The 27,455-nt window shown below is 33.4% G+C and overlaps 1 protein-coding gene across 3 annotated transcripts in view; it reads right to left on the bottom strand.

Annotated features, from left to right (window-relative positions):
• The window catches only part of LOC129805534 (uncharacterized), a 332,356-nt gene that overhangs the window by 7,630 nt on the left and 297,271 nt on the right, over positions 1-27,455 (bottom strand). For all 3 annotated transcript variants that reach the window (XM_055853510.1, XM_055853512.1, XM_055853511.1), the window contains 4 exons: positions 8,834-9,417; positions 8,372-8,599; positions 7,636-8,025; positions 2,799-3,479 (listed from right to left, as the gene is read on the bottom strand). In XM_055853510.1, coding sequence (XP_055709485.1) covers positions 2,799-3,479; positions 7,636-8,025; positions 8,372-8,599; positions 8,834-9,417 — 1,883 coding nt within the window. The remainder of the gene's footprint in view (positions 1-2,798; positions 3,480-7,635; positions 8,026-8,371; positions 8,600-8,833; positions 9,418-27,455) is intronic.

Genomic DNA, 27,455 nt, shown 5'->3' on the forward strand with positions numbered 1-27,455 from the left:
AAAAACTCTTAAGATTCTGTTAGAATGTTTCACAAGCAATCTCATGATACAAAGAAAATGAAAAAAAAATAAATATTTATTCGGCTTAAAAATGCATTTGAAATTGAACTTTTTCTTAAGTGTCTCCCTTTCCACAATCCACCCTATAAGTATGCCTGCGAAGGAATATTGAGGAAACCACTCTATTTCCCTTCCTATTCATTGAAATATTTATCAGCCTCATACAAACATTTTTGTACAAATTATACGCAATGAAAAATTTCATTTGGTGGCTAATTCTACTCCGGTCTCCCCTACTTAGGAAAAATGAGCTATAAATTCGGGTAAAGAAAAATTCTATTACTTTTTGGAAAATTTTAAGTTAGTTAGACCACTGATAAACATTTTTTTAGTCATAAAAATCAATTAAAATTATTACTATCGAGTCCTTGAAACCATTCGAAACATCTTATTTTAAAAATAATTTAAAACAATATTTTTCAAAATCTAATTTGGTACAAAAACCTAAATAACATATTTTTGTATTAAAATAAGGAGATAAAGGACATATGACTTAAGTTTTATTAATGACCTCTACACACTAGTGAAGTATATGTCCATATTTTACATCTTTTCTATGCAAGCGTAGGCAATTTGCTTCAATATGGGCAGAAACTTCTCCACTGTGCAGAGGTAAAATGATGAATAATAAGCCAATACTAAAACATCAATAATTGGAATTTCTATCTAGTGTTTTCTTTTTTTAATTATAATTTTATTGGCCAACGTTTTGCTTCAATTAAAACCTTCTTCAATATATCAAAAACTGGAAAAACTTAAACAATAAATTACTAAAAAAAAATCTAAATGATATTCCGTCACCTTAATTCAAATGTTATTTTGCCAATTTTTTAGAAAGATGTTTTTGAATAATAATTGAACTCGTATCCCCAATATAGATTTTGACTTCTTTATCAAAATTTGATAAAGAATTCAACAATTTTCATAATTTTTAAGGATCTGATGTTGGCGAAAATCAAACTTTTATATCTTGGGGAATACGATGGTGTTCATAGTTTTGTTGTATAGAGTTCAAAAATACTATTCAATTATGGGTGAAAAGTTTGAATCTCTTGACTACCTATCTCATGAAGTTCTTTTTTTATATCCGTCTTCTAAAATTCTGTATAAAAGTTTATTTCCACAAAATATCCTTTTTGTTCTTATAAAGAGGGTCTTTTCTGTCTTTTTGTTTCGATCATAGTTTCTTAAAAACAGAAAATGTATAAATGGCTATACGATACGATACATTACCCAGTATTTTAGGTACGAGAATTTCCCAAATTTTCGAGCCAAATATAAAAATGATCCCAACCGATTTGGAGTTGATTGTCGCCTAGAAAATCAGCTTAACCCATTCCTTACCATGGTATTCTACATCATACGCAAATTGAGTGATTTTAGATAATATATTCCTGAGCAACTGATACTCGAATTGCTGTCGGGAATGGATTTTTAGTAACTATAGCTCTTCAATTACTTGGGAAAAATAGTCCGACAGAGATGAAAATACATTTTGTTATTGTTTTCTTGCTTCGCGGAAGGTCATGCAAATTTTTTGCTCAAAATGGCGGACGGAAAATTCGATATCCCGTCGAATTTATTAAAATTGGCGTCTTTCCTCTTTCCTGATTTGAATTCTGGTTGCCAATTTGTTTTCTTGAATAGTTACTCTATCTAAAGCAATAGAGTTTGTAATGAATTAATGCACAGAATTTAAATTCAGTGACCGTTAAGTCGTGTGTTTGAGGGCAAATCCCCGCGCCCCCATAATAGATAAAATTTATTTCTTTTCAAAAAATTCATCTATTAATCTGTAGAAAACTAATCTCAAAATATGAACATTCTATCTAAAGTATTTCTGGTACATTGACTGAATGGGTTAATATGCATAACTACGTCTATACTTCATTATTTAGCACAATTCTTTTATTCAAGTAAGTTTATTTTTCCAAAATTTTGTATAATTAAAAAAAAAAAACATTGTGAGACTTCGTTTCTGGTTAGGTAGTCAAATTCCTCAAATTCAGTTAATATTAAACCGAGAGATAAGTGTTAAAAACGTCAAAAATATTCCTTGAACCCTGACTTTCGATAATTTGGTTTATGACCAATAAGCTGATAATGGTTTTACGTTTAGAATGCTCATCGTTCTCTACGAAATATATTTATATTAAAAAAATTATTCTTTTACAAAAGAATCAAATTTTTAATATAAAACAATTATTCAATAATTTCTCTGTATGAATATTAAACGAATTTGTGGTTTTTTTTTCGATCTTCTAAATAAGGGAAGAGCACCACAGATCGGAAATATTAAGAGATTATCTTCGATATTTAGTTGCAAATATAAGCCACAAAATATTACTTGGTATTTTTGTGTATACTAATCGGGATATTAGTGATCCATTTAACTATATCTGTGCATTTGAGTTTTAAATTTTTACAATAAATTAATAAAAAGTAGATGTAATTGCAACTATGTACTCTGTACATCGGATCGTCACGAATTTAATCGGATGTCTCACGGAAAATTGATTTTATAAATTAAATCTGAGATAATGCACTGCATTCTTCTGAGAGTTAAAAATGGTAAAAAGTAGATAATAATTTTTGAAAATTCATTTGAATTGGTCTAAACATATGGTAATAAGTTGACGATCCGAGTAACACTGCCGATCGCTGGTGTTCTTCCCTTATTTGCTTTTATTTTGGATGCCTTTCTTTCCTTAATCCAAATATAATTTTATTCTGCTTACCTGAATGGAACTCTGGATGTTCTGCAGGATTTTCCGCGTGATGTCTGTGCTGATTTCGGGATAGGAACCTTTGAGTGAGCCGACAAGATCATTAATGCGGGATACGATCTCGTAGTCATGCATGAGATTGCTCATTTCGTTGCAGAGATTATCTGCGCCATTTGTGACGGTTGATCCTTCAGGAGCACTGGATTGACTGGTGTTTGATTTGAGGCTGCCACCACGATTGAGACCAGCTGTGAGAATTCTGGACAATGTTGCTGACGTGCTATTGTCCACAATCTCAACATCTGCCACAGGAAACATCCACTTGAAAGAAAGCTTCTCAGTGGCTCCAAAATCTGAAGATTGCTTGGGAGCCACAGAGACACAAATCACCTTATCATTGAGCAACAGAAGACGTCTCTGTTTGCTCTTCACGATGAATCCGCATTGATTGAACTCCAGCTGAGTCACATTGTCCTCCCGCAGAAGGTACCTGTTGCGACTGTTCCCATCTGTAGACAATGACCGAGTGTTGAACGTCCCACTGATATGTCCCAGCATCTCCTTAAATGCCTGATACTGTTCTGCTTCACGCTTCCTCTCATTCAACATCTCGGCGAGGGATTCGAGTTGCGTCAGTGCCAATTGCAGTGCCATCCGGTCCTGATGCCCTTGCGGAGTATACTTCAGAAGATCCTGCAAAGATATTTCGCAGTTATCCAAAGATTAGCCATCATTAGACATTGGCATTGAAATATCATACACTGCGAAGTATCTCTCAAGAGAGTGCATGTCAGTAATAGGAATGTTAGCACCTCATCTCATTTAAATAAAACATCTCTTTCCTAACAACACGCTTGTTTATTCAATATTCTACCTTTGTTGGTCGTATCTGTGCGTTTGAGAACACAAAGAGCAATACCTTTGCAATATCATTGGACTTTTTTTTTCGCTGTTCACAAAGAATTCAGCAGACTTGGTCTTTTTTGCTCAATTTCAGGAATGTCCTTGTTTGGAAATGCTTCTGTGGTGTTTAGGATGAAAAAAAAGCAATGCGTCTTATTTGATTGCAGACAAAGGAACCAAAACTTTTGGTCTATTAATAGAAACTAAGACGATCAATAATTTTCGACATGTTCTAGTGGGCGGAAAATTGAATATCATTTTCAAATAGTGACTAGTAAAAATTTAAATGATTCCAAATGAAAAGTGCCAAAGCCAGGAAGTTAATAAATTGGTAGTTGATGAAAAGATTTCGGCAACTTGAACAAAATTTATTTGTTATGGCTCCGGCACACCTTTTAGATCAGGAAAATTTCATGAAGTTGAAATTCGGATCCCTTTCTTTCTCACATGTTTGGCATATGTCTATCTCATTCTCTCGCACTCTCCTTTTTCTCTTAAACATCACTCCAAATTCAATTTAGCTCAATCGAATTTGGTATGTGAAAGAATGAGATAGTCATATGCAAAATATGTGAGAAAGAAAGGGTTTCGAATTTCGACTTCATGAAATTTTCCTGATCTAAAAGGTGTGCCGGAGCCATTATGACGATTTTGGAAAACGAGAATCGAATTTTAAAGCTAGAATTGAATTGAACCAAGATGGCGTATGGCCTCTACACACCAGAGGAATTTATGTCCATATTGAAGAAAATTCCCTATGCCTATGTAGAAAAAACTCATCAATATGGACATAATTTTCTCTAATGTGTAGAGGCCATTAGACATGTGAATTTTTCAATAGTATGCTTAATAGGTAGCCCAATAGGTTTAGGGTCTTCTTGAGTAAGTTCTGCTCAATAATAATTTTAGGACACGCCCTCTTTATGAATTACTGCCGTCAAATGAATGTGAAATAATTTAAAAAAAAAAGTTTTTAAGTTAATATTGTAATAATCCTAACCAAAGCACATTAAACAAGAGCAGAGACCGTAAATTAAAAAAAAAAAGTAGAACACACCTCCAATAAGGCTGTCACTATTTTTTTTTTAATTTTTTAAGTAATAACAAATTATTCGGAAATTGTCTAGGAGAATACTTCGTTCTTATAGCAATATCCTTGAATCATTCGTAATATGACTTTGAAGGTCAATGTTTAAAAAAATATTTTAAAAACGCATTACTCAATTGATTAGGGTAAATTTAGATTCATTAGAGAGGTCTTGAAATCCTTGATGAGACTGAGATTTAAACCGATTTATATAGGTTATGCTTCGCTTGAAGACCGCTAATGAACCGCTTAGGAATCACTAACTAATTTTTATTCGTAATTCAATTAAATTACTAATTCATAATTTAAGTGATCCTTTATGAGATTTATTAATTAATTTGTAGAGGATTAATAAACATTAAATGAATAGTGCAGTGGGAATAAACTTTGCTAAATGCTCTATTTTGTGAGGTCGTCTTTTATCGAGTCGAATTGGACCGCTAAACCTTGAGTTTTGTCGAGTTGGACCGCTAAACGACTTTATTAATCTTAGATCTAGACAATTTTTTACAAAGCTATTTTCCGTGTATCGGGTTTATGTTATGAATTCCAGCACTCTGCAAAGCTCGAACTCTTTACCATTATTTTTAATTTATTAAAGCTCAAAAGAGGGGCGTGAATTAGAATTGTTTTGTGTCAGAGATCAATCAAGAGTCAATATTTTTGCTTTTTTATACAAACTAGCCTTCAAAAAGCTATACTGTTTTTAACAAGGGGGAGATATTTGGGTGAAAATGTGTACACCACTTGTAGGCACTTCCACGATTTGTATGGAAGAGACCTTCGCACTTCCAGAACTTCGCAACACTCTCGAAAATAATGCAATACTTCCAGCACTTCTTGCAGTTCATGCACTTCTTATACTTAGAAATGAATAATTTATTTATTATGTTGAAAAGCTAATTAAGGAAAGTCTAAAAAAATCTCAAGAAATTTATTTTTACACATATTTTTTTAAATTTTGCTTATACAGTGCTGTCTCTCTATATGCACAGTTTGGGTACTTTTTTTGACAGTTCTCTCTCTGAATATGCACAACTTTTTTTTGAAATTCCCAACGGTTTTTTTTCTTCCTTTTAATAAATTACCATTTTTTTGTTGTTCTAGAATTTCCCGTGTTATTTTTAATATAATATGAGACAGAAAAAGTAAAATTAAGAAAATTAAAAACAAGAAAAATTAGTTACCAAGAAAATAATTTTTCTTTATTACTTTTTCAAAATGTAAGTTTTGAATGCAACCGACACAAAAGCTGTGCATATAGAGAGACAGCACTGTATTTTGTATTTCTTGCACCAGAAATTCTTGCATATTTTCAATATTTTAATATTATCTGCGTTTTACGAAGGGGTATCAACATATTTTGAATTTTTCTAAGAAGCTGTGAAGCTACTTTTGGAAAAATACGTATTGTCGTTTGTAATTATTGAAACTATGCTGAAAAGTCTGTAAGAGTTCAAAAGTACGAGTGCAACAACTAATTTAGCACTTCAGACGTATCTTCACATTTTATTGAGCTTGATTCTCTCTCTGGTTTCAAAATCCTTTAAAATTAAAACATTTTGCACTCTTGGGAAAAGTTTTAGATGATTGCTAATCACCTCTTGCAACAAGCTGAGCTATTTTTTCCAGGATCTTTTTCGCTATTGTTGTATTAGATCAATTCCTCATCACCTGTCGTCAATCGATCCGCAAAAAAAAATTTTATCGCAACATATCAGGAGAAAATTGGCCACAATCATAAAAGTTATGCTTTTTCCTTTGAGCGAAAGAATGTGGCACCTACGTGCCGATCTTTTAAACACATCCAAGCCTTTCTACATAGCGAAATACGATCTAAGTATTGTTTTCCGACATTTTAACAGTTTCTTCAATTGCTATCCACAAATTTTCTTCTACTAGGATTCTCACAATATTGGCATCAATATTAGAGACCCTTTAAAATGAAATTGATATTTCAAAGAATAAATCCCTATTTTTAAATTTTCAAAGCCACTTTTCAATAATCCTTAAAGCAAGGACGAAATCTAAATAAACCCTCAATTGGAAAATTTGGAGACCCTTTAATGGAAGTACCTCACTTTTAGACCTTTCCAAAATTAGTCTAGAATTACATGTTACAAGTGCACCTTTTCGTTCCTCATTTTGTAATAGTCCTGAAAAACACAAACCTACTTTTTTGAAGAATACTTTTGGCATCGAAGAGATATAATACACTAAAACATTTCCAGTAAATTCAAACAGGTAAACAAAAAATGGTAGAGGTAACCTATGGGATACCGCTTAACGACATTCGCGAAAAAGTCCCACGAATACGATAAATTAGAAAAAAAAAATTATATCAAATTGATTGAAAGTCAATTGCAATGCTATGTCATTATTTGCGAGCCACTACATGAATTTGTAATTCCTGCAAAAATTAAGGAAAATTATTGTGCAACTGAATATTTTCCTGGGAAAAATTGCGACACAAATTAAACTATAATAAGTTTGAGTGTATTTGCTCCATTTCATTGTAATAGCCGTACTTGAAAATTTCACCAAACTTCTTCAGATTATACTGTCGCTCGAATTAAAAATCTCAACTAAAACTAACGTAGTCTGAAAAATTCGTAATTAGGCAAATTTGAACACTCCCACTTCCAAAGACTTCCAAGCAGTTCATTTTCACCTGTACACCACTCCCGACCCTAACATCTCCCCCTTGGTTTTTAATTATTATAGTATTTTTTTAAAAAGCATATCATTTTGTGATAAAATCGTAAATTTTCGATTTAACGTTTACTTATTCGAAACTAATCATGGTTTCTTTGGGGGGTAACGTAACACATATTTTTGCTCTGCAATCAAAAATCCTACCTGAAGAAATAAGATGAACTGAGGAAATCTCTGCACAGGCTTCACCATCAATCCGAAGAAAGACAATCTATCATGTGCACTGATTTGTTTGACTTTGAAAAAGTCCGCCAGAGCAGACTTCCTCTTAGCCTCCATCTTTGCCAACTCCATGGCAGCCGAGAAGTTGTTAATGAACCCACTGTAGATGTCCAGGACGATGGGTTTGCTAAAAGCTGCAATAAATACATCTCCAATCTTCTCGTCACGATCCCAATTTCTCACACACTCGGCCAAGGCGATCCGGAAGAGAGTATGGCATTGAAGAATTTCAGGTAAACGATAGAAGAGCGTCGATATCTTTGAAGTGCTAAGAATTGGTGGCGAACTCTCATCCAATGGCTTCTTATAATCCTGCAATGATGCCAATTGTCTCAATTAGACCATCAATTTGCAAGTTATTGTAAGATGAATCATTATACCAGGTAATATTGCCACGGTTAAATGAGTTAAAGTCATTCTTACTCGGCTCAATAATTGGATTAGTAATGCATTTTGGTGGGTGAGAGAAATGTGATGTTAATGCTTTTGTGACATGTGGAAAAAATTATTGGGAAGATGATGCTGTTAAATGTGATGCTGACCAGTGAGAGAGCAAAATGATAAATCAAAGAACTGATAAGTTAAGAAATTTTGTTAATATTAGGTGTAACATCTACATGTGTGTGCAATAATAAAAGAAAATAAATTAAAATCTCACATTGACTAGACGTTGAAGTGTTCCGATATAAGAATTCTCACTGTGACAGATTGAGGCGACTATTAATCGCCTTTTAAGTTGTTCCTGAGACAAACCTGCGGGCGCTGGTGGTAAAGTTGGTGGCAACTGCCTGCCCACAATTCCACCTCGTGTGGACAGAGAAAGGAGGGATCCATTGCTTCGGCTGCCCATTAAGTTGCTCAAGCCAAATGGCGTATCTTCCTCACTCTGCAAAAATGGAAATTAGTTATTTAGGTTTAGAACACATACAACTCCTTAATCACAAAATAACTAAATTATTATCAAAAAAAAATTGCGAAGGGAAAATAGTAAGAAAACATTACTGCCTAGAGAATGCTGGGATTTACAGCTCACTTCCCTCCCAGAAAATTAGAACACGTGGTATATTTAATAAGAGACAATATTGAATTACTCAGCAAATTAATAAAATAAATGAGTTACTTCGGACAACTGGGGCATCTTCCCGGTCGACGAGGGTGTTCGACTGGTGTTGGACTGGGTGGGTGTCTGCTGTGCTGAGCTATCAGTCGTATCTCCAGAATCCCGCCCACTAATGTCATACTGGTGCGAAGATCCACGCCGAATGGAGAACCAGCGGGACAATCTCCCTCCAGGGCTCTCCCCAGGTGTCGTAGACTCCGGCTGGGGCGGTGTGGGCATCGAGGCGTTGCTGCTGGAGCGCCACTTGTCAAAACTAAGATGATGCCGAGCCTTGTTGAACGTCGACCGAAGCTGACTGTTGCGTGGTGTTACACTAGAAGTAGCACTCCTATCACTCTCATCCTCATCATCCGAAGAGAGACATCGCTCCGATCCGGCGCCCTCTGAGCACCAGCTCTCCTCACTGGACACTGTTCGGGCTGAGGGAGTGTGCGAAAGATTGCGCTGGTCGTGACTGGGTGCAAGATTGGCTCCTGGAGGCGATGTTACGCTTCCACTGTGTCTGGCTGTTGCCATTGTGGCCTTACTGGCCACTGACAGGGGCAGCGAATCCTCCCAGGATCCTGAGTTCAGGTTTGGTTCATCTGCAAGAAACACCAATTGAATTCAATAAACATTTAGCCATATTAATATTAATTATATTCAAGAGAAAAATTTGAAACATTTTTAATTTAAAGGGGTTACCACCGCTAAGACGGCAGTGGCCACTGTTACTCAAACATAAATTTTTGTAATATCTCTATCAAAACCAGTATTGCAAATAAACTGAAAATTCATATTGAAACCGGGAATGCCAGGAACAAAAGTCAGTGATAAACATAAATCATTTCATGTAGTATGGGATTCTTAACGTTTCTGCAGAGGGACAATGATGCGAAATGTATAATAGAATGGACATTTTCTTTGTTTCTGCGGTCCCAACCCAGCATACTTTACAGGAAACAGCTCTATAACTTTGTCGCTGACCATTTTTCTCTGTCTTAACGAGGTAATGTGCTTTTCAAATCCGTTACCAAAAACATTTTTTGGCAAGAATATTCTCTTAAGATTTCCTAAATTGCAAGGTATAACATATTTTAATGGTTAAATCGAAGGATGACTTATCTAAGATTAAGTAAATTCGAAATATTTTCGAAGATATAGAGAAGAAAGTAAAGATGCCTAGAGCAGATTTACAACCGCTCGGGCGATCATAGAAAACTTTTAAGCGCGTTTTCATCACTGCTCATAGGATCTTGTTGAATTGTTAGGAAAAATAACAAAACTAAAGTTATTGATCGGGAAACGCAAAATGCTTATTCTTTTGGGACAGAAATTCTCAATCTAGTTAAACTACAACAGTTGCTAACCCTATTTTTTACAACATTTTGAAGACAAGATTTTGCCATAAAAATGCATTTTTTTTAAACTGTGAAGGGAAAGTTCCAATTTCTGATTTTCTTAGGATTGTTATAGTTTAGCTATGAAATACACTTATTGAAATTAAGTATTTCTTTAGTTTTCATTTTTTTTTTGGTCAAGAATACTTAACAGTACATTTATCGACAATTTGAGATTGCTGTGACGAGGAGGTCCAGTAAACTACTCATTATCCTGCCATTTAGTAATATTTTTTTTTCTTAAAAAACAAAATAAATGAGCACTTTGAGTATGTAAAATAAATAATGCACTGGAAAGTTCAAGAAAATTATTCGTTCCTTTGTTACAAGGACAGGTAGCCCCCTTAAATAGTTTTGAAAAAGTAGAAAAGGCGAACTGGAGATGAAAAGAGTCTACTCGGTCCGTTTTGTCATGCGTCTTCTTTTCAATTTTAAAGTCGTATCAAAGTTTTAAAGCTATACTGTTGAAAGGCTTAGTATGTGAACAAATAGGGTAAATTAAGCTAATTCAAAACCTGCTCGAAATGGAAATTTTTCGCTACTCCAAATGGAAACGTCATTGTTTTCACGATAAATACAGTACTAAATTATTATATTTATATATTTTCTATACCTCAGTTTCATTATTTAGTTAATTTTACTCCAAATAAAGCAAAAATTCATTCATATTCAAGATTTTTAATTTGTTAATTTCACAAAAAAAATAAAAGTGTACCTTTTCACCATCGAATTTTTTATCGACAGACCATGTTTTTCAATGAAAAACACAATGAGGTGACTGTTGTTTATTCGTTTTGTTTAACATTTATGTCATATTTCTGGCTAATTATAGTTAAATTAAGTTCTAATCTTCATTGTTGACAGTACGTAAAGTTTTCAAATGAAATAATTACCTATTTCGTGAAGAAAAAGGGTTTTGCTAAAGTGTCTGCAAATGCTTCAATTGGAAACACTGGAAATATTATTTTTTTATTAAAGATTTTCTTATTGTTTTAGATGGGAAAGGAGAAAAGACCAGGAATAAGAACAAATCCTGCACTCAGGAGCAACTCAACAGGGTTTTGGCAGCCTTTCGTCGCGGTTTCACTTACACTGTTTGTCTCCAATTAGAAACTTTCCCTTGTCTCCATTTGGATTAATATGTTTCCAATAGAAACATTTGATGCTCGCGTATTTTTCTTGTATTTAAGAAGTTTTCAAATTATATCTAAAAAATTTTCACTAAACAGTAACATTCTAGAAAAGTCAACGAGCAAATTTATGTAATTCTCTTCAGAAAAAAAAATGAACTTGAAGTGTTGAATCTTCTGTCAAAGTTAAAGTGTTTGGAAATGGTTTTGAATTTGGACATTTACCCTAGAATTTAACTTTATTTTCAAAACACAAAATCATGCAGATAAAGTTCACTGGGGATAAAGCCATGTAGGGGAAAGCGCGCTACCTTCGGATTTTTTTCAATTCATTTTTTTTAATGTGTTTTAAATTAATTTGGCCCATTGTAATATTATATTTTAATAGCTGATCCAATGCCTCAAATTTTCAGAAAAGAGCTCTGTGTAAAATCCATTAAGAACATAGAAAAAATTGAGTTTTCCGAAGCTTGAGTCATCCGAAGGTAGCATGTATTCCACTAGGCTTGCATGCCTTCTACAATAATATGAATTGGTTAACCGTCCAATAGAAGACGAGAAATTTGAGACGATTTTTTTATTGTTCATTATGTAAATTGATCGAAAGACCGTAAAAATGTACCTTTCTTTGTGTTGCATCAACAAACATTTGCAGCTCAATTTAAATAGCTAAAATCAATTTTAGTATATAAAAAATTCAAGCATGAATGAGGAAAAGAAACTTTTTCCACGGTATATCCTCAATTCAAGGGTAAAACGAAAAATAATGACATAGGCCATTTAAAATGTCAGGCCTATTAAAAAAGAATTGGGCATTGATCGATTAATTGGGGAAAATCAATTAAATTGCCATCCAATTCACCATCACCCAATTTTTTTCTATTTCCTCATCGTCTTCGGTAAATAAAGTTATTACCCCACGAAGAAGAAACACTCCCCATAGCTGGCCCATTTTGTACAAACATCCTCCAAAATTCAATTAATTTCGTACATTTTTTTTTCTCACCAATAGCACTTGAGAAAAATAAATTCAACGTACGAAGAAAATTCTACTATTCATGAGACTATTTTTACGATTTCTATCGTTTTCATTGGATCATGGTGAATAGCAGGAGAGGAAAATCGCAATATCCATTTCATTTTCTCATCTGTGTGGGGCATTTTTTGCAGTAAATCATGCTGTTGAATTAACATGGCAGTCATATTTTGAGAGATTTCCTTCACAGCTTGAAATGGATTAAAATAATAGTGCAATACATCAAGTAGAGGCGCCTGGTTGAAAACTTTAAGACGGAAAATTTTCAGTTGCAGCATGAAAATTGATGATTTAGGTATCGCAAATATCTGGCATGAGAATTATTAAATTTAATGGTTAAGTTTTTACGGTTTAAGTCGTATTTCCTGAATTATTTTATTAAGTAAGTTGTGTGATTTAGCAAAAGATCGTAATGATTTTGGAGGGCTTTAATTTTAGATTGCACACAGGATATTTTCGTCAATTTGCAAATACTCATATCTCCGGTGTTACTCAATTTCATTTACGTAAGTCCCTGATTTCATTTGATGCATTTTTGAAAATGCTGTTGTAAATTTTCAGAAGTCTCTCAAATTAAAAGTCACTCAACTTTCAGTCGAGAAACAAAGCCCTTTTATAAGCTAAACCATATACCAGGAATAGGGCAGTCAGTCCTGTTTTTTGTGGAATTAAATGCAGTTTGAAGCTTATTAAATACGATACGCACACGATTAAAACCGAAAAACTAGTGATAACCCCAGGTAAGCGTAGCCTAGCTGAGATTAATTACAGACAACCTCGAAATGCGCGCAACTCGGGGTGCTTGCAATTCGAAATGCGAGAGAATTCGATTTTGAGTTGAATTTCAGGGGTAAACAATCGAATAAACTATTTTCGGCGGCAAAAACGAATATAATCGGCTCGACGCGATTCTTTATTGACCTAAATTTATTATTTCTTTTAAATATTTCAGCTATGACCTTCATAAAATTAAAATTTAGATGTTTAATCGAGTATATGTGGTCTGAACAACTGCAAAATAATGTATAAGTGATTTTATTGAAAATCCTTCAAGTGTATTATTTTTATGCCAATTCCAAAATTTCTAAAGTTTAGTAAAGAATAAAATTTCGCAGAAACATAGGGTTTTTAATTTAAATATGCACTTAACATTTAAAAAAAAACAATTGAAGTATATTTAAAATAATTCTTAAACTGTTAGCAATATTAAATTCTCTGATAGGCCAATAAAAGCATTTTGTCTGACCAAATAAATTACATATCTGGACGTTTTATTTTCAATCTATGAAATGTCTTTTAAATTTAGAATTTTAACCATAAAATAAACTGCCACAGAATGTTCATCAAATTACGACGTTTTTTAATATTCACAGTAATATTTTATGGCGCGATAACTCGTCTTGCACGCGTCTGTAAAATATATTATATGGAGGTTTAAAAGCTCCTAAAATATTGTTGAAAAGCCCATGTAATTTGGATGAATCAATTAAAGAGAAAAATGCCTCTAAGATTTTGTGAAAAAGAAAGAAAAGGTCACACGTGTGTATTTATAGAATAAAAACAGACATGAGAAAAAGGGAAAATGGTACTCCTCTGGCACTTCCTGTACAAGATGAAGAGGCACCCCTTCCCACGTTTAACTCAAAGTTCTTCACAAAATTTATTTCTTAGACCACTTAGCGAGACTCTCAGTTCCGGATCAAAGTGAAATTATCACTTTCTTCCAAACGACTTTGATTGAAAGATAGAGGTAGTCTTTATCTTGGTAGATCACCTTTTTAACTTTCAGACTCGAACGTCGAAGAATATCGGATATTCAAGGTCAATCACATTTCAACACTTGTGCTTATGGCTTGTAGGCAAAAATCAATGATGTCGGAAGGTGTAGATGAAAAAGACAGTCAAGAAGAAGAGAATACAAGTGAAATTCTGTCGATCGAGCTTCCTCCGGAGTATTTTGCTTTCGTTATGCCAACACACACTGAATTTATGGTTGGAGAAGAAAGAGAATTCCACCGTATGTACCGAAGGAATTATGACTAATGCATTAAAGCTGGGCGAATCAGATAGTAATGTCTGAACGGTGCAGTTGAAACTGGCTTCTTTGGACATATGTGTTGTTACCTCAAAGATATTGAGGGCGTCTCACGAATAAAACAGGTTTTAACACCAAATGAAAATAAAACATGAAGAATATTTTTAGTTCAAGTTCTCACTCCTTACTTCCAACATCACCTCATCCAAAGCCCCTATGTCTTATGTTCACATGGAAGTATTGTCAGCTGTTGGTATCATCTTCCTTGAAAATCATACTACATCCAATACACTCATCATAGACCTTGTACCATCGTTCGCATCTATCGAGAAGTTGAGGGAGAACATACACTCTCGCTTCATGAATACAAATGATCTTTCTTCTTTCCTCCAACATTATCCACTTTGGCGACTCAACAGAATCATGTCTCTGGGACTTCTTATCTTAGAGTTCAAGTAGATCACTGCTATTGCCAATGATCCAGAAAATTCACAAATTGAACATAGCTTTAAAACGTCCATTGTGACATCAAACTAAGAGCTGTTGTTTATTTCAAATTCCTAATAAGGTTATCTGAGAAAAATTTGATTTTAGGGCACAACACCTTCTAACGAAATTAGAATATCTAAGAATTGTGTTGTATACTATGAGATAACCAATATACAAGAAAAAACTGAACTTGGATAATACACAGTTTAGGGCAAGTGTACCAAATTTCGGCCAGCTTGCAATTTCGGCCACATTTTTAATTTTTTTTTGTTTTTGCATACTCTAAAGATTATACAATGTAAAAAATTAACAAAAAAAATGTCACTTCGACAAACGAGATGATGTAAAAAAGACATTGGAAGAATTCCGAAAGGGCAAGGAACTATAAGAATGAAGGTGGCCGGAATAGGCTGCCAATGTTATGCCTACATTTTTATTCATTTTAAAATATATTTAGGATGATTTTAGAGAAAATAAACACGATAAACTGTCTACAAGGTTCCGAGCGACACTCTTAAGAAAAAGTGATTAAAAAAGCAATTTGTATTAAAAATATTACATTTCAAACTTGAGACTTTGGCGCTTGCATGCAACTATGCCGAAATTTGGCACGCTTACCCTATATTCGTTTTTCACAGAAGTTTTGAAAAGAAAGTTTAGCTGTGTGAATCTGCCCCATCGTCCTCTAATAAAACTGCGCAAGAGGTTGAATGAGAAGACGAGTTAACATCAGCTTCGTAGACAATGTTTAAACGGAATTACCAGTAGAGGAAAGCAGAGATCTTTGAATCATAAGTGATGTCACATCTCTGAACTTTTTGGCAAGAGATATTGATAACTTATTAGAATATTATTAAAGGAATGTGTTCAGGCTTTGCACACACTATGGCTTCGTACATTTCATATTTTTCCCATGTTCTTTTAATGAATCTGAACTATTTTTATAGGATAAGTGTGACTTAAGATTAGCCATTAAGATATATTCCCATTAGATTAGAAACCTTAAAGGAATATGGGAAAAATATGAAAAGTTCGAAGTTAGAATCTGTGCGGAGCCTGAAAGCCCTCACCTAAAATTTTTTTTTATTGTAATCCACAAAGAACGGTAGCTAGGGCTAGATCAATTTAGAAATAATATAATTGGAAATGTGAGCTCATAGTATTTTCGAAAAAAAAAATATAAAAATAAAACTGTCTCTAAAGTCCCCGCTTTCGCTCTGGGTAATTTCTCAATAAACAAAGTAGTAGTGGCGGTGGCAGCCAAAATCCCGTAAGCCAAAATCCCGAAAGCCAAAATTCCGAAAGCCAAAATCCCGAACGCCAAAATCCCGAAAAGGCCAAAATCGCGAAAGCCAAAATCCCGAATGTTCAAAATCTTGATAGGAATGAAATTATATAGAGGAAAATGTTTAGAATAATTTCCCAAGACACAGAAGATTTCCCTTTGCCTCCAGCAAGCGCGGGTACAATCGTGGGAGTAGCTATGACACTTTTAAGAATTCGGGATTTTGGCTTTCGGGATTTTGGCCCTTTCGGATTTTGGCTTTCGGGATTTTGGCCTTCGGGATTTTGACCGGGACCCAGTAGTGGTTATTTTTTGGATTAAGAATGATTAAACACAGAAAACAGATGTTTTCTGGAGATAAAAGATTACAGATTTTGAATTTTAGTTCAAGAAGCAGAAATGGTTAATACACTCAGACTGTCTTCTAAAATTCGATTTTTAATGAAAAAAAAATATCAGCTGAAAGCACTTTTGTTAAAAACACTACTCATTGTTCATTTAAAAAGCACTGTCATCGCAAATCAGGAAAACATACTTCACTTAAAACGTATATTCTAATAATTTTTTTTTCCAAACTCTGGGCGGATTGTAATGCCAAAATATTGGGTTAAGATTTCAATTTTTCAAAAATAAAAACTTTGGCTTCCTTCTTCTGATTAAATCTTCAATAATCAGGTCATTTTGAGAATCACGACCGTTCTAAACTTCCTAAACTTTACTGTAAGTTTTTCTTCCCATCTTTGCTTCCTTTTTTTCGGGATGCACACACTCACAGGCCATTTCATTGGTTTTCTGTCACGATAAGAAGCTGCAATGTGTCGAGACAAAGAACACAATTCCGACTTCTCAGACCAATTTCCTGTCTCAAATATATACAATATACACAAAATGCAAATGACAGAGCGATAATTTCCTACCAGACAATGGTCATCCGTGAATTTTGTGGGTGAACTCCGTGGCTTATTTTAATCATGAGGTTCTCCCTCTCAATCAAATAAATATTCATCAAACTGATCCCTTTTATGTGTTTTCTTTTTTATCTCTCAAGAAACCCATCGCTTTTCTTTAATTGTAAATGTCAGTTGGTGAGAATTGAAATGAATCAAATCTAAATTAATGTCAATTGTTGCTTCAACACTTTCCAACTTTATAACACAAGGCACCAAACACTGAGAAGGGCGTTTTCCATAGGAAAGATCACAAAGATTTTAGTGTTCAAATAGGATCATGCACTTGGATTTATTTTTGGGAAAATTTCTTCTCTGCACTGTACCTGATATCAGTGGTTGACCAAAGATTTTGGTCCTGATTGACAAGACAATATCCGTGAAAGAAGTCGTGTCGGCGGGTCACTGTTCAATGGCAAGAGAAGCAGGAAGATTCTGCTAATAAATTCCACTTTTTGGCACTTTGTCAAACACACCTCAAATTCTCAAAAAAATAAATTTCAAAATCACTCCACGAGGCACTTTTTCATCCGCCAAAAAAAAGTCCCACGAAAAAAACACCCAAATGAATTGCAGAGCAAAGCAATGGCATGTGAATGGTAGCTGGTTCACTGAGCGACTAAGAGGAGTGCTTGTGAATGAAAATAATTGTACACAGTATATCGTTTACGCACTGCAAACCCAACTGACTGTAAAATAATATCCCCCAACGCAGATTTGGTGAGCGACAGCACGGGATAGCTTGAGCTCCGGGGAAGCATCTCACTTCAACCAATGCTAAGTGCCAGCCCACGAGTATTATTATTAAAGCTGGAGGACACCATGGCTGTTTTCTCGTCTGTCGCAAATTGAATTCTAATTATTTCTCACGAGTTTTACTACTGAAAGTGCCAACAATGCAAATTGATAGACGGATTTTTGTTTTTTTTTTCGGTGCATTGCACCACGAATTTTGAAATCTAAAGATGTTTAATGTCATTTAAGTTATAAATGTATATAGATATTTTAAATTAATGTCCAATAAAATCTACGTAGTTCCATTTAATAGCTCGATTGTGGCTAATTGCAGTAAAAACAGCAGAATCATCTTGAGAATACTTCAAATGCAAGATAATAAAGATAGTGCTGATTTAGTGAAATGGGAATTGCAAATGAAGAAATATATGTGGGATTAATGCTATAATGTTGAGGGGTTACTAACACAGAGCCTTGCAATAAATAAATACCATTTGTCTACAATTTTAGTAGTATTTGTTCACTTGAAATAAAAAAAATTTACCATTCCCTTAAAGAGTTAGGCTAACTGAACCAAATTTCGGCCACGTCGTTTGCTTCTCAAATTTCTCTGAATTTTTAGTTTTTGCATATTCTAGTAATTATACAAGTTAACAAAATTGTCGCTTGTATGAATGAGATGATGTGTAAAAGACTTTGGAAAAATTCCGGAAAGGTAAGCAAATATGAGAGTCAAGTTGGCCGAAATATTACCCAAAGCTATGGGTATATTTTTGTTCATTTTAAAATGTAGCAAGAATAATTTTAGAGAAAACAAAGACGATGAACTATCAACAAGGCTCCAAGCAACACTAATTAAAAAGAAGTTACAAAAAATTTGTATTAAAAATTATAGATTTTAAACTCAACATTTTTTTCGCTTATATGCAACTATTCCGAAATTTAATATAGGGAAGACTGGGGCAAAATTTGTCAAAACGAAAATTTCAATATTCACTATTTTCTAAAATAAAAAAAGATTGAGGCTTGAAATTTTTATTATAGATAGCCTTCATGAACCTTCTTAAACTTATAAAGTTTCTAGGGACTCGAGGAAGGATTATGTAAAATGAAAAATAACGAAATTTTGAGCCCTATTTTTGGAATATTTGGCTTATGGCCTCTACACATTGGGAGCAATTTCTGTCAAAAATTGCTTTTTTGAAGGAAATTCCCTGCAGCGTTGTAGGGGGAAACGTCAAATTTCTGTCAAAAACGCAATTTTTGACGAAAATTGTTCCCAATGTGTAGACGCCTTTACAGAAAATATCAATACTGATTAGCTTAATTTAAGCACATTTCTCGTTAAGACAGAGAAAAATTATCTTCGACAAAGTTGTAGAGAAATAAATTTCATATAAAAATATGTGTTTTTGATATTTTTAACGTTTGCAAGAGTAAAACGTCACAAATTATCCCAAGACTGACAAAATTTGCCCCAGCAATTTTGCAAATCTCCACAAAATCGACTTTTAGAAAATGATTCGAAAATCACATTTCTTTCGAGATAGAGGAAAATAGTCTTCTGGGTCTTCTGCAATGTTGTAGAGCAGTAAATTTCATATAAGAATATGCTCATTATAAAACGTTTAAGTTTTCTCAGAGCTTGTGAATAAATTAAATATGCGTTTTGACAAGTTTTGCCCCAGTCTCCCCTAGTTATTCTCCGTAAAGGCGTCTACACATTGGGAGCAATTTTCGTCAAAAATTGCGTTTTTGACAGAAATTTGACGTTTCCCCCTACAGCGCTGTAGGGAATTTCCTTCAAAAAAGCAATTTTTGACAAAAATTGCTCCCAATGTGTAGAGGCCATAAGACACAAACAATAAAAATACAACATAATCAATCTATATTAGTTTTTCAACATAATAAAAAAAATAATTCAAGCTCTTAAGCATAATGAAAAAAACAATATTAAAACTATATTTTCTGAACTTTTGTTAATTTTTTTTTCTTTTGAAAATTCTTTTCAGACTTGATTTTCGGGAGCATTTAACGAAAAAATATATACGTTTCGGTGTGCGAGATTGTTCAGATTAGATACATTTAAAGTCAAGCCATCAAAACTTATATAAATTCGTTATTAGATAGATAGATAGATTATATAGGGAGCATGGCACGATCTGTGGGCTGCAGACACCTAGGCTCTATTTGAGCCCCTTATGTCTACCCAACAAACCTTACTCCAATTCTTTTAAAACGTGGCTGAACTGCAGAATATCCTGAGCTGCCGCTCTTTTGATATCCCCCAGTGTCAGCACTTCTTTCTTAAAAATCTGAAATCTCTGGCTTGAGAATTTGGAACAATGACATAAAATGTGTTCTACTGTTTCCAGACTCTCTCCACAACCCCTGCAAGCTGAGGTAACGTCTACATAAATTCGTTATTAAAACTTGTTGTTGTTTGTAATATAGAAACACTTTTAATTATATACTACTTTACATTAGGAAGGGCGCCAAGCCCGAAGTCTCCAAACATTGCAAAAAATTAAAAAAAAATCCAAATTTGTACATTCTAATATCCGAGTAGTAAAATTTACTATCCATATATTAGAATCTATGAGAGTCTTCAGATGAAAACTAAAGGAGAATAGTAGAATTTACCATCTGGCCATTAAAATTTATTATCCATGGACTAGTAAATGCGAAAGACGAGCACGTATTATATTCTACAATTTTTATCTGTTGAACCTAATATTCCATTTATTCAGTGATTTTTTACAATCCGGCTAATAAAATTTTGTATGGAGGTAGGTAGATTTCACCATTCAAGTTTTCTCAGGCTATAAAACAAATATAAATATGCAGAACAGGATGTCCAAAAATAAAAGGATAATCATGGTAATTTATCATTTATTATCGCATTATTTTTGTTAATTCAAATAGGAAATTTTTACAGTGTTAAATAATTTACAACGATAATTGTTGTAATATTAAATTTGCGGATGAAAAATGAACTATTTAAATGAACATTTGCTAATCGTGTTACTCCCACACGATAATAGTTGTATTTTTCTAGCGTATGGATTAGGATCATGACTTATGAACGTTATGTGCTTTACAGATCTACGACTTAAGTCGAGAAACGGCTTAACGTACTTGTAATCAAAATTATGATTAGAGTACATTCCCATCTGTTTCTCACTGAGCCGTCTTGTGGAATTCGGTTTTATATATCAATCGCAATGGTCACAATTTGAAAATCAGCTTTCATTTTCCAGCTTTTGGGGCTGAAGAGCATAATCGGGATATATTCGTGGAGGGGGAGTAATTGGAGTTCAGGTCGAGGGAGTGAAGGCTGGGAATTATAGGTTCTATACCTTTGAGTAGTGTATAGCTTTGCTGTTCTGGAAGTCAGTGTCTTGTCTTAAGCCGTATGTCTGTTTAAGGTATTATACATTTATTGTTAGCTCTCAGAAATCCATAATTATTACTTAAAGAAAAAATTGAAAAATCACAAAATTATTAATCAAATTATATAATTTTATTTTCGAAATCTGTTTTAGAGGGAAATTGAAGTTTTTTTTGAGTTGTGTCTATAAGTGTATGACATCCATAAGTCATGACATGTAAGTAAGATTTTTTTTTCAGATAAAGAAAGCAAATCCTTCATTATTTATTTTAGTTACACCATGACTAATTCCACGTAAATCGAAAAAGTAATAATCCAATTTTGACCATCACATAAATTAATCGCATTTGATGTTATTAACCCCTTGTTACAATTTCCAGTAGCTAAGCACAAAAACGACATTTTATCTGATGAAGAAAAAAAAACCGTCCACGAAAGTGATTGCGGATATTGAGAAACTTTTCTCCTAAACGAAGTTATATTTAAAAGAAAAAAAAAACATAGCTTCAATTGAATTCCGTGCAAATTTTATGTCAAAGCCAATTTTTAGACAGAAAGTCTGTTGGCGGGGAAAAAAGTGCCAAGAAGTCGATGTTGAGTTGCGGAAAAGTTGCCCATAGAGTGACTTGAGAGGTTTCTCAGAGTTTAATTTTCATGAAAAGCTATTTTATTACATGGCGTCTTACTTTCAAATCCTGTCCATATTGCATGTAATGCAATGCAACATTAAAGGGGAAATTGATCATATGCAAAGAAAACATTCAAATTCAATCATCTTGCATTAATCGGGAGAGATGTTTTCAACAAATTGGCGGTATTTCAATGTGAATAAATCTATTAGTTTTATTGATTTAACATGGAAAATACCAGGGAGAAATTGCTTTTTTTTGTCTGTAAGCTGAATCTGTTTTCTGAATTATAATTGCATATAATGCTATTTCACTGTGTGGCAACCATACAGAAGGAATTCACACATTTTATGGTGAATTTTGCCACAATTCATCTCACTATGTGGCCTCTCAGTTTGTCCCCATGTGCCATGTTACGTTGAAATTTATAAATATCATTTTTCTTCCAAACAGTTTGCCGCACGGTGACTGGAAGAAGGGCAGTGTCCTATTAATTGTTTATATACATAATTTTTTCAGTCATAAAAGGCGCACACAGATGATCAAAACCAGAACCGTCTTGGCGATGCCTGTGTCAGCGAAGAGTGCACCAACTTTAAGGTTTCAGAGAGTACATCACTGAAGAATAAACGTGGTTTATGTAAGAGATATGCGCTCATGTTTTCGGAGATAAACTGCCTATGGAGTTGGCTCAAGTACACTTAAGGGCATTATTATAGATGCATGAAACTGTATTTAACCATTAAACGTGCTTAAGATTGAATAAATCATGATAGGAATTTTCATTTAAGCTGCCAAGCAACTTAACAGAAAAAGAAGATCCTTATTTACCATCCAATAGCTCCCTCTAGCGTAAAGTATTCCACATTAAGGGAGAATCTAATTGACCCAAGTAACATAATTCTACTTGCAAAAAGGTAATGTATCAAATCTTTTCAAAAGAAAGTCGTAGTTATCCCGAGAAATTTATAGATACACAGAAAGAAATATTTCGTAAAATTGTTCGTAAATGTTCGTGAATTCATGCTGTCGACTCGTTCACAAGTTCGTAAGTGTTTGAACTTTTTCACAAACATTGTTTGTAAGGTGATCATTTAACGAGCATTTTTTGTTTATTTACAAACATTTGTTCGTAAATTTTCGTAAACACATAAGAAAATATCGTAAAGTTTTGTCAGAGAAACAAAAATGTAAGCAATTAAATAAGGAATTGAATAAGGAAAGCAAGTTTTTAAAAGGATTCACAAATACAGTATAGCTTCTTAAAAAAAATAATGAAAAGTAATGGTTCCGGCACACCTTTTAGATCAGAAAAATTTCATGAAATCAAAATTCACATTGCTTTCTTTCTCACACGCCGTTACGCGCTTTGCTTATACCCATCTCAATCTTTCGAACTCCAAATTCGATTGAGCTAAATTGAATTTGTTGTGATATTTAAAAGAGGAAGAGTGATACAGAATGAGATAGAGATATGTAAAGCGTGCAAGAGAATGTAAGGGAATTGAATTTCGAAATTATCTTAATCTAAAAGGTGTGCTAGAGCCATAACAAATAAAAATTAAATTTATTCAGTAAAAATTAAATTTTGGGTAGCACAGAAAACATAGTTTTTTTTTATAAAATGGGTCAATTGATATAATTAGGATTTAAAATTGTATCAGGTAGGGTGAAAGGAACTCCTATTGACACTTTAAGAAACCGTGTCAAGACTTATTGACACCCTACTCTGTACCATTTGAGATACGAAATTTAATCATCTATCATTATCAGAAAACGTAGACTAAGGGAAAAACGTCATATTACTTACATTTTATAAGATACTTTAAATAAATTTCAAGATTTTGGCAAAAGTGTCAATACGGGTTCCCTGTCGAAGAGGTGTTCCTTCGACTCTAAAATGAGAGCTTCTTAATTTTTTCTTTGACAAAAATTTCTTGTTGCATTTGTGTCACACTCTTTCGTATTCTTCTTCTTCTGTTGAACATTTCAACAAATGCAATTCAGTTCAATACAATTTGAGTACCAAATACTGGAACAGATATATTCAAAACGTTTGAGATTGAAAGAAATGTGAATTTTGATTTCGTGAAATTTTCTCAATATAGAAGATGTACCGGAAATACAAAAATATAAATTGAATATTGATCATAGGGGAAAGGCTCATAATTTTGTCCAGTTTCTTATTTTGGACACTTTGAGGATAACATTGGACACTAAAAATAAATTGATTAAAATGATGGATTTTTATTCCAATATTTGATGAATAATGAATTCTATCTAAATATTTGTTCTTTTTGGAAGATTTTGACACTAAATACGTTAAATTTTGAATATGATTTGAGTTGAAATTGCTTTGTTGAAAATTCAGTGTGAGCAATTGCTTACGAGAAATATGACAGAACTTCATGTTTACTTCAGTTCTTATTTAGCTGTAGTGAAGTACTAACAATGTTTCTTCGGTTTTTTTGAGTGATATTATTGAATACTCATTGAATATTGTGTTGATTCACGTTACTGGTGATTTGTACATTTGATCTGAAGTGAGATTTGCCTTGTGAATTAGATTTTTCGTGTGAAAAATGGGAAATTTTCTAAGACATTCACCAGTGAGGTGATACTCCTTATTTTGGACAGATGTTTTTCTCACGAAATTTCGTGAAGTTTTAGCTTTTGTGATGACTAGGTTGGACAAATGCCTGGAGAAACAAAGGAGCATCATCTCTACGAAAGAGATGTAACGAGAAATGCCTTGAAAAGTTCCCGGAAAGGCCAGGGAATGAGCGAATCCGCACGTACTTGGAATATCGAAGTCAACTCACTTTAATTAATGATATGGAAAGTTTCCGGGCTTCTGTGACATTCTACGTTTCCCTTACATGAACAGGAAGAGGACTTGGTAAGATTGGTTCATGAAATAAAGAACAATGGGCATCCTATTGAGGCGGATTAGCTGTCCAAATTTACAGCCAAGTTGGACAAATTAATAAACAAGTTGTCCAAAATAAGAGCCAAAGTCACCTCTACATATCAATTCATTTTTAAACGTATTAAAACTAATTTTAATAAAAATAAGACGATAAATAGCTTGCTAAGTTTCTAAACAACCCTTCTGAAAAGCGAGTATCAAAAAAAATCGATTAGTATTGAAAATATCGCACTTCAAACTTGGGATATCGATGCTTATATGCAGACTGTCCAAAATTATGAGCACTTCCCCTATTTGATTTTTTTCAGACCAAATTATTTTTTACTGCTCATTTGTACAGTACTAAAAGAGATGCCAATGTTACCCTTTAAGAAACTGTTCTTTGTCAAATGACCATAGTGCTTTAACATTTCCTATTAAACTGCATGGAAAACCCTATGATTCTTGGGTAAAGTTTGGTAATTTGAATTGACCAACGATCAGAAACTTCTTTACAAACTACTGTTCAATCATCTTGAACAATATACCCTGACTCATTTCGCATACCTCTGATTCTACATCATTAAGTTTCGATCTTCCAGACTTAATACCTCTTAGGTGAGTCATGTTTCCATAGCGAATCATTTATCAAATTTATATCCAATACATCTAATATGGCTTACAATTCCCACATTCCCCCGGAATTGCCTCAATAATCGTTCACCTTTTTTTTTATTTTAATAGACTGCAAAAGAGATTAATGAAAATTGTAACTTTCTTGTCTGAGCTAGATCGTTAAATTGTCATTTTGGAGTTTCACCATCTCTCACTAAAAAAAATAATAATATTGCAAACTTTCGCAAAATTCACTAATTGTGCAAAATATGCGAAAACTTCCTCAATGAAGTTGTAGTTTTAGACTCAACCATTGAGGGAATAAAACAGCATAAACTACATAATCAAAGGCAACCATAACAATTTACAGAACTGGGTCTTTAATTGTTTCCTGCACTGTATACATAGCAATAAATTTCTTCTCAACGATGGTGATTTTTGTGACGCAGCATTTTGTGTATTCTAATGCACTTAAGGGCCAAGAATGGGCGAGAAATTAGAAACATCCTAATCTTTATTGACTCTATTCCATGAAGATTGGAGATTGAAAAGAACTATGAAAGAGAGTGGGTCGGGTGTCTTAAAAGAAGCCTGTTTTGGGACTTGATTCAAGTATTAAAAAAATTATTGGAAGCAGATGCATTTTGAGTGGACCTGTGCCAGCTGTTTTGGTCCACAGACTGGTATTGAGATGGTGCTTCTTTGTATGTCTGCACACATTTGGTACTTCCGTGGCGTCCGTGGCCAAATACAACGCAAATTTCTCCATCATTCTTTCCTAAGTTATATTCCAACAAAAGGTGAACAACACAGAGAAAAATGTCTTATATATTTGAAAGAATAGGAGGCACGAGAGAAGGAGAATATAAAAGGAAAAAAATAAAAATGCAATTTAGAGCCAACCTAAACCTGTTTTATTTCAAACCATTTTCTCCTTCGAGGGTTTCTCTCCTCCAATGCTATATACTCAATATAATACCTTTTATTCCCAACCTCACGATCTAACCACTCTCCTAAGAATAGTTCTTTTCCACCATGAAGATGGCGATTGTGGTGCTTTTTTGTTCCCTAACTCGCGATCATAAATGAAAAATTCCACTGTTGTGCGGTGCCTTTTTCCGGTGGGGTTTGTGTTTCAAACCAAAACAACCTCCAAAAATTAATTCATTTTCAGACACCAGCTGTTAATGGACTTTGGCACGGTATTCAACGAAACATTGTAGAGCTGATGGACGAAGAAGAACATTTGCGAAATTAATATTGTTCAATCCGAATAGGTTCATGGGAATTTTCTCAAGTTATACTTTTCGCGGTCTTTCAATACATCTTGATGTTTACACCATATCTCAGATAGTCATTTCATGGAAGTTTTCATGATATTTTTAGGGATAGAGGTCAAGTAGCATTCAGCGAATGCAATGAAATTTTACTTTAAATTTCAAAAAGAAAAAAAATATAAACTTTGAAATAATATGTTACTTGATTTTGAAATAGCATAAAACACTTTAAGCATCTTGTTAGTTATTTTGGTTAGTAAAAAAAATTTTTTGATCAATAAAACACATTTATCGGCGTACTATAAATTTCATTTCGTAAACATGTTTTCAAAACTTTATATGAGATTTAATTAAAGTGACTAGAACTATATTTTAATAACTTTCGAGATTTTCAAACCATTTGATACATCCTATAAGTTCTGTAGTATCCTAAAATAACTTCTCGTATAATTTTTGTAAAAAGGATAAAAAGAAATAACGTAAAATAACAGTAAATCCTTGTTTTCAACGACTTTTTTTATATTTTGTTTTTGATTTTTTAATTTAATCGACTTTATCTATATAGGTAACTTAAAAAATATTTTTGCTAATAATATTTTATTAGTTACAAAAATAGAATTCATCCTTTCTAAAGGTGTCTACACATTGGGTGCAGTTTTTGTAAAAAAAAAATGCTTTTTTAACGAAAATTTCTCTTATCACTTTATGTAAAAATTTCAAGTTTTTTTGTTTTTTTTTAAAAAACATTTTTACAAAAACTATTTAT

This window comes from Phlebotomus papatasi, chromosome 3 (assembly GCF_024763615.1).
Source record: "Phlebotomus papatasi isolate M1 chromosome 3, Ppap_2.1, whole genome shotgun sequence".
Taxonomy (NCBI): Eukaryota; Metazoa; Arthropoda; class Insecta; order Diptera; family Psychodidae; genus Phlebotomus; species Phlebotomus papatasi.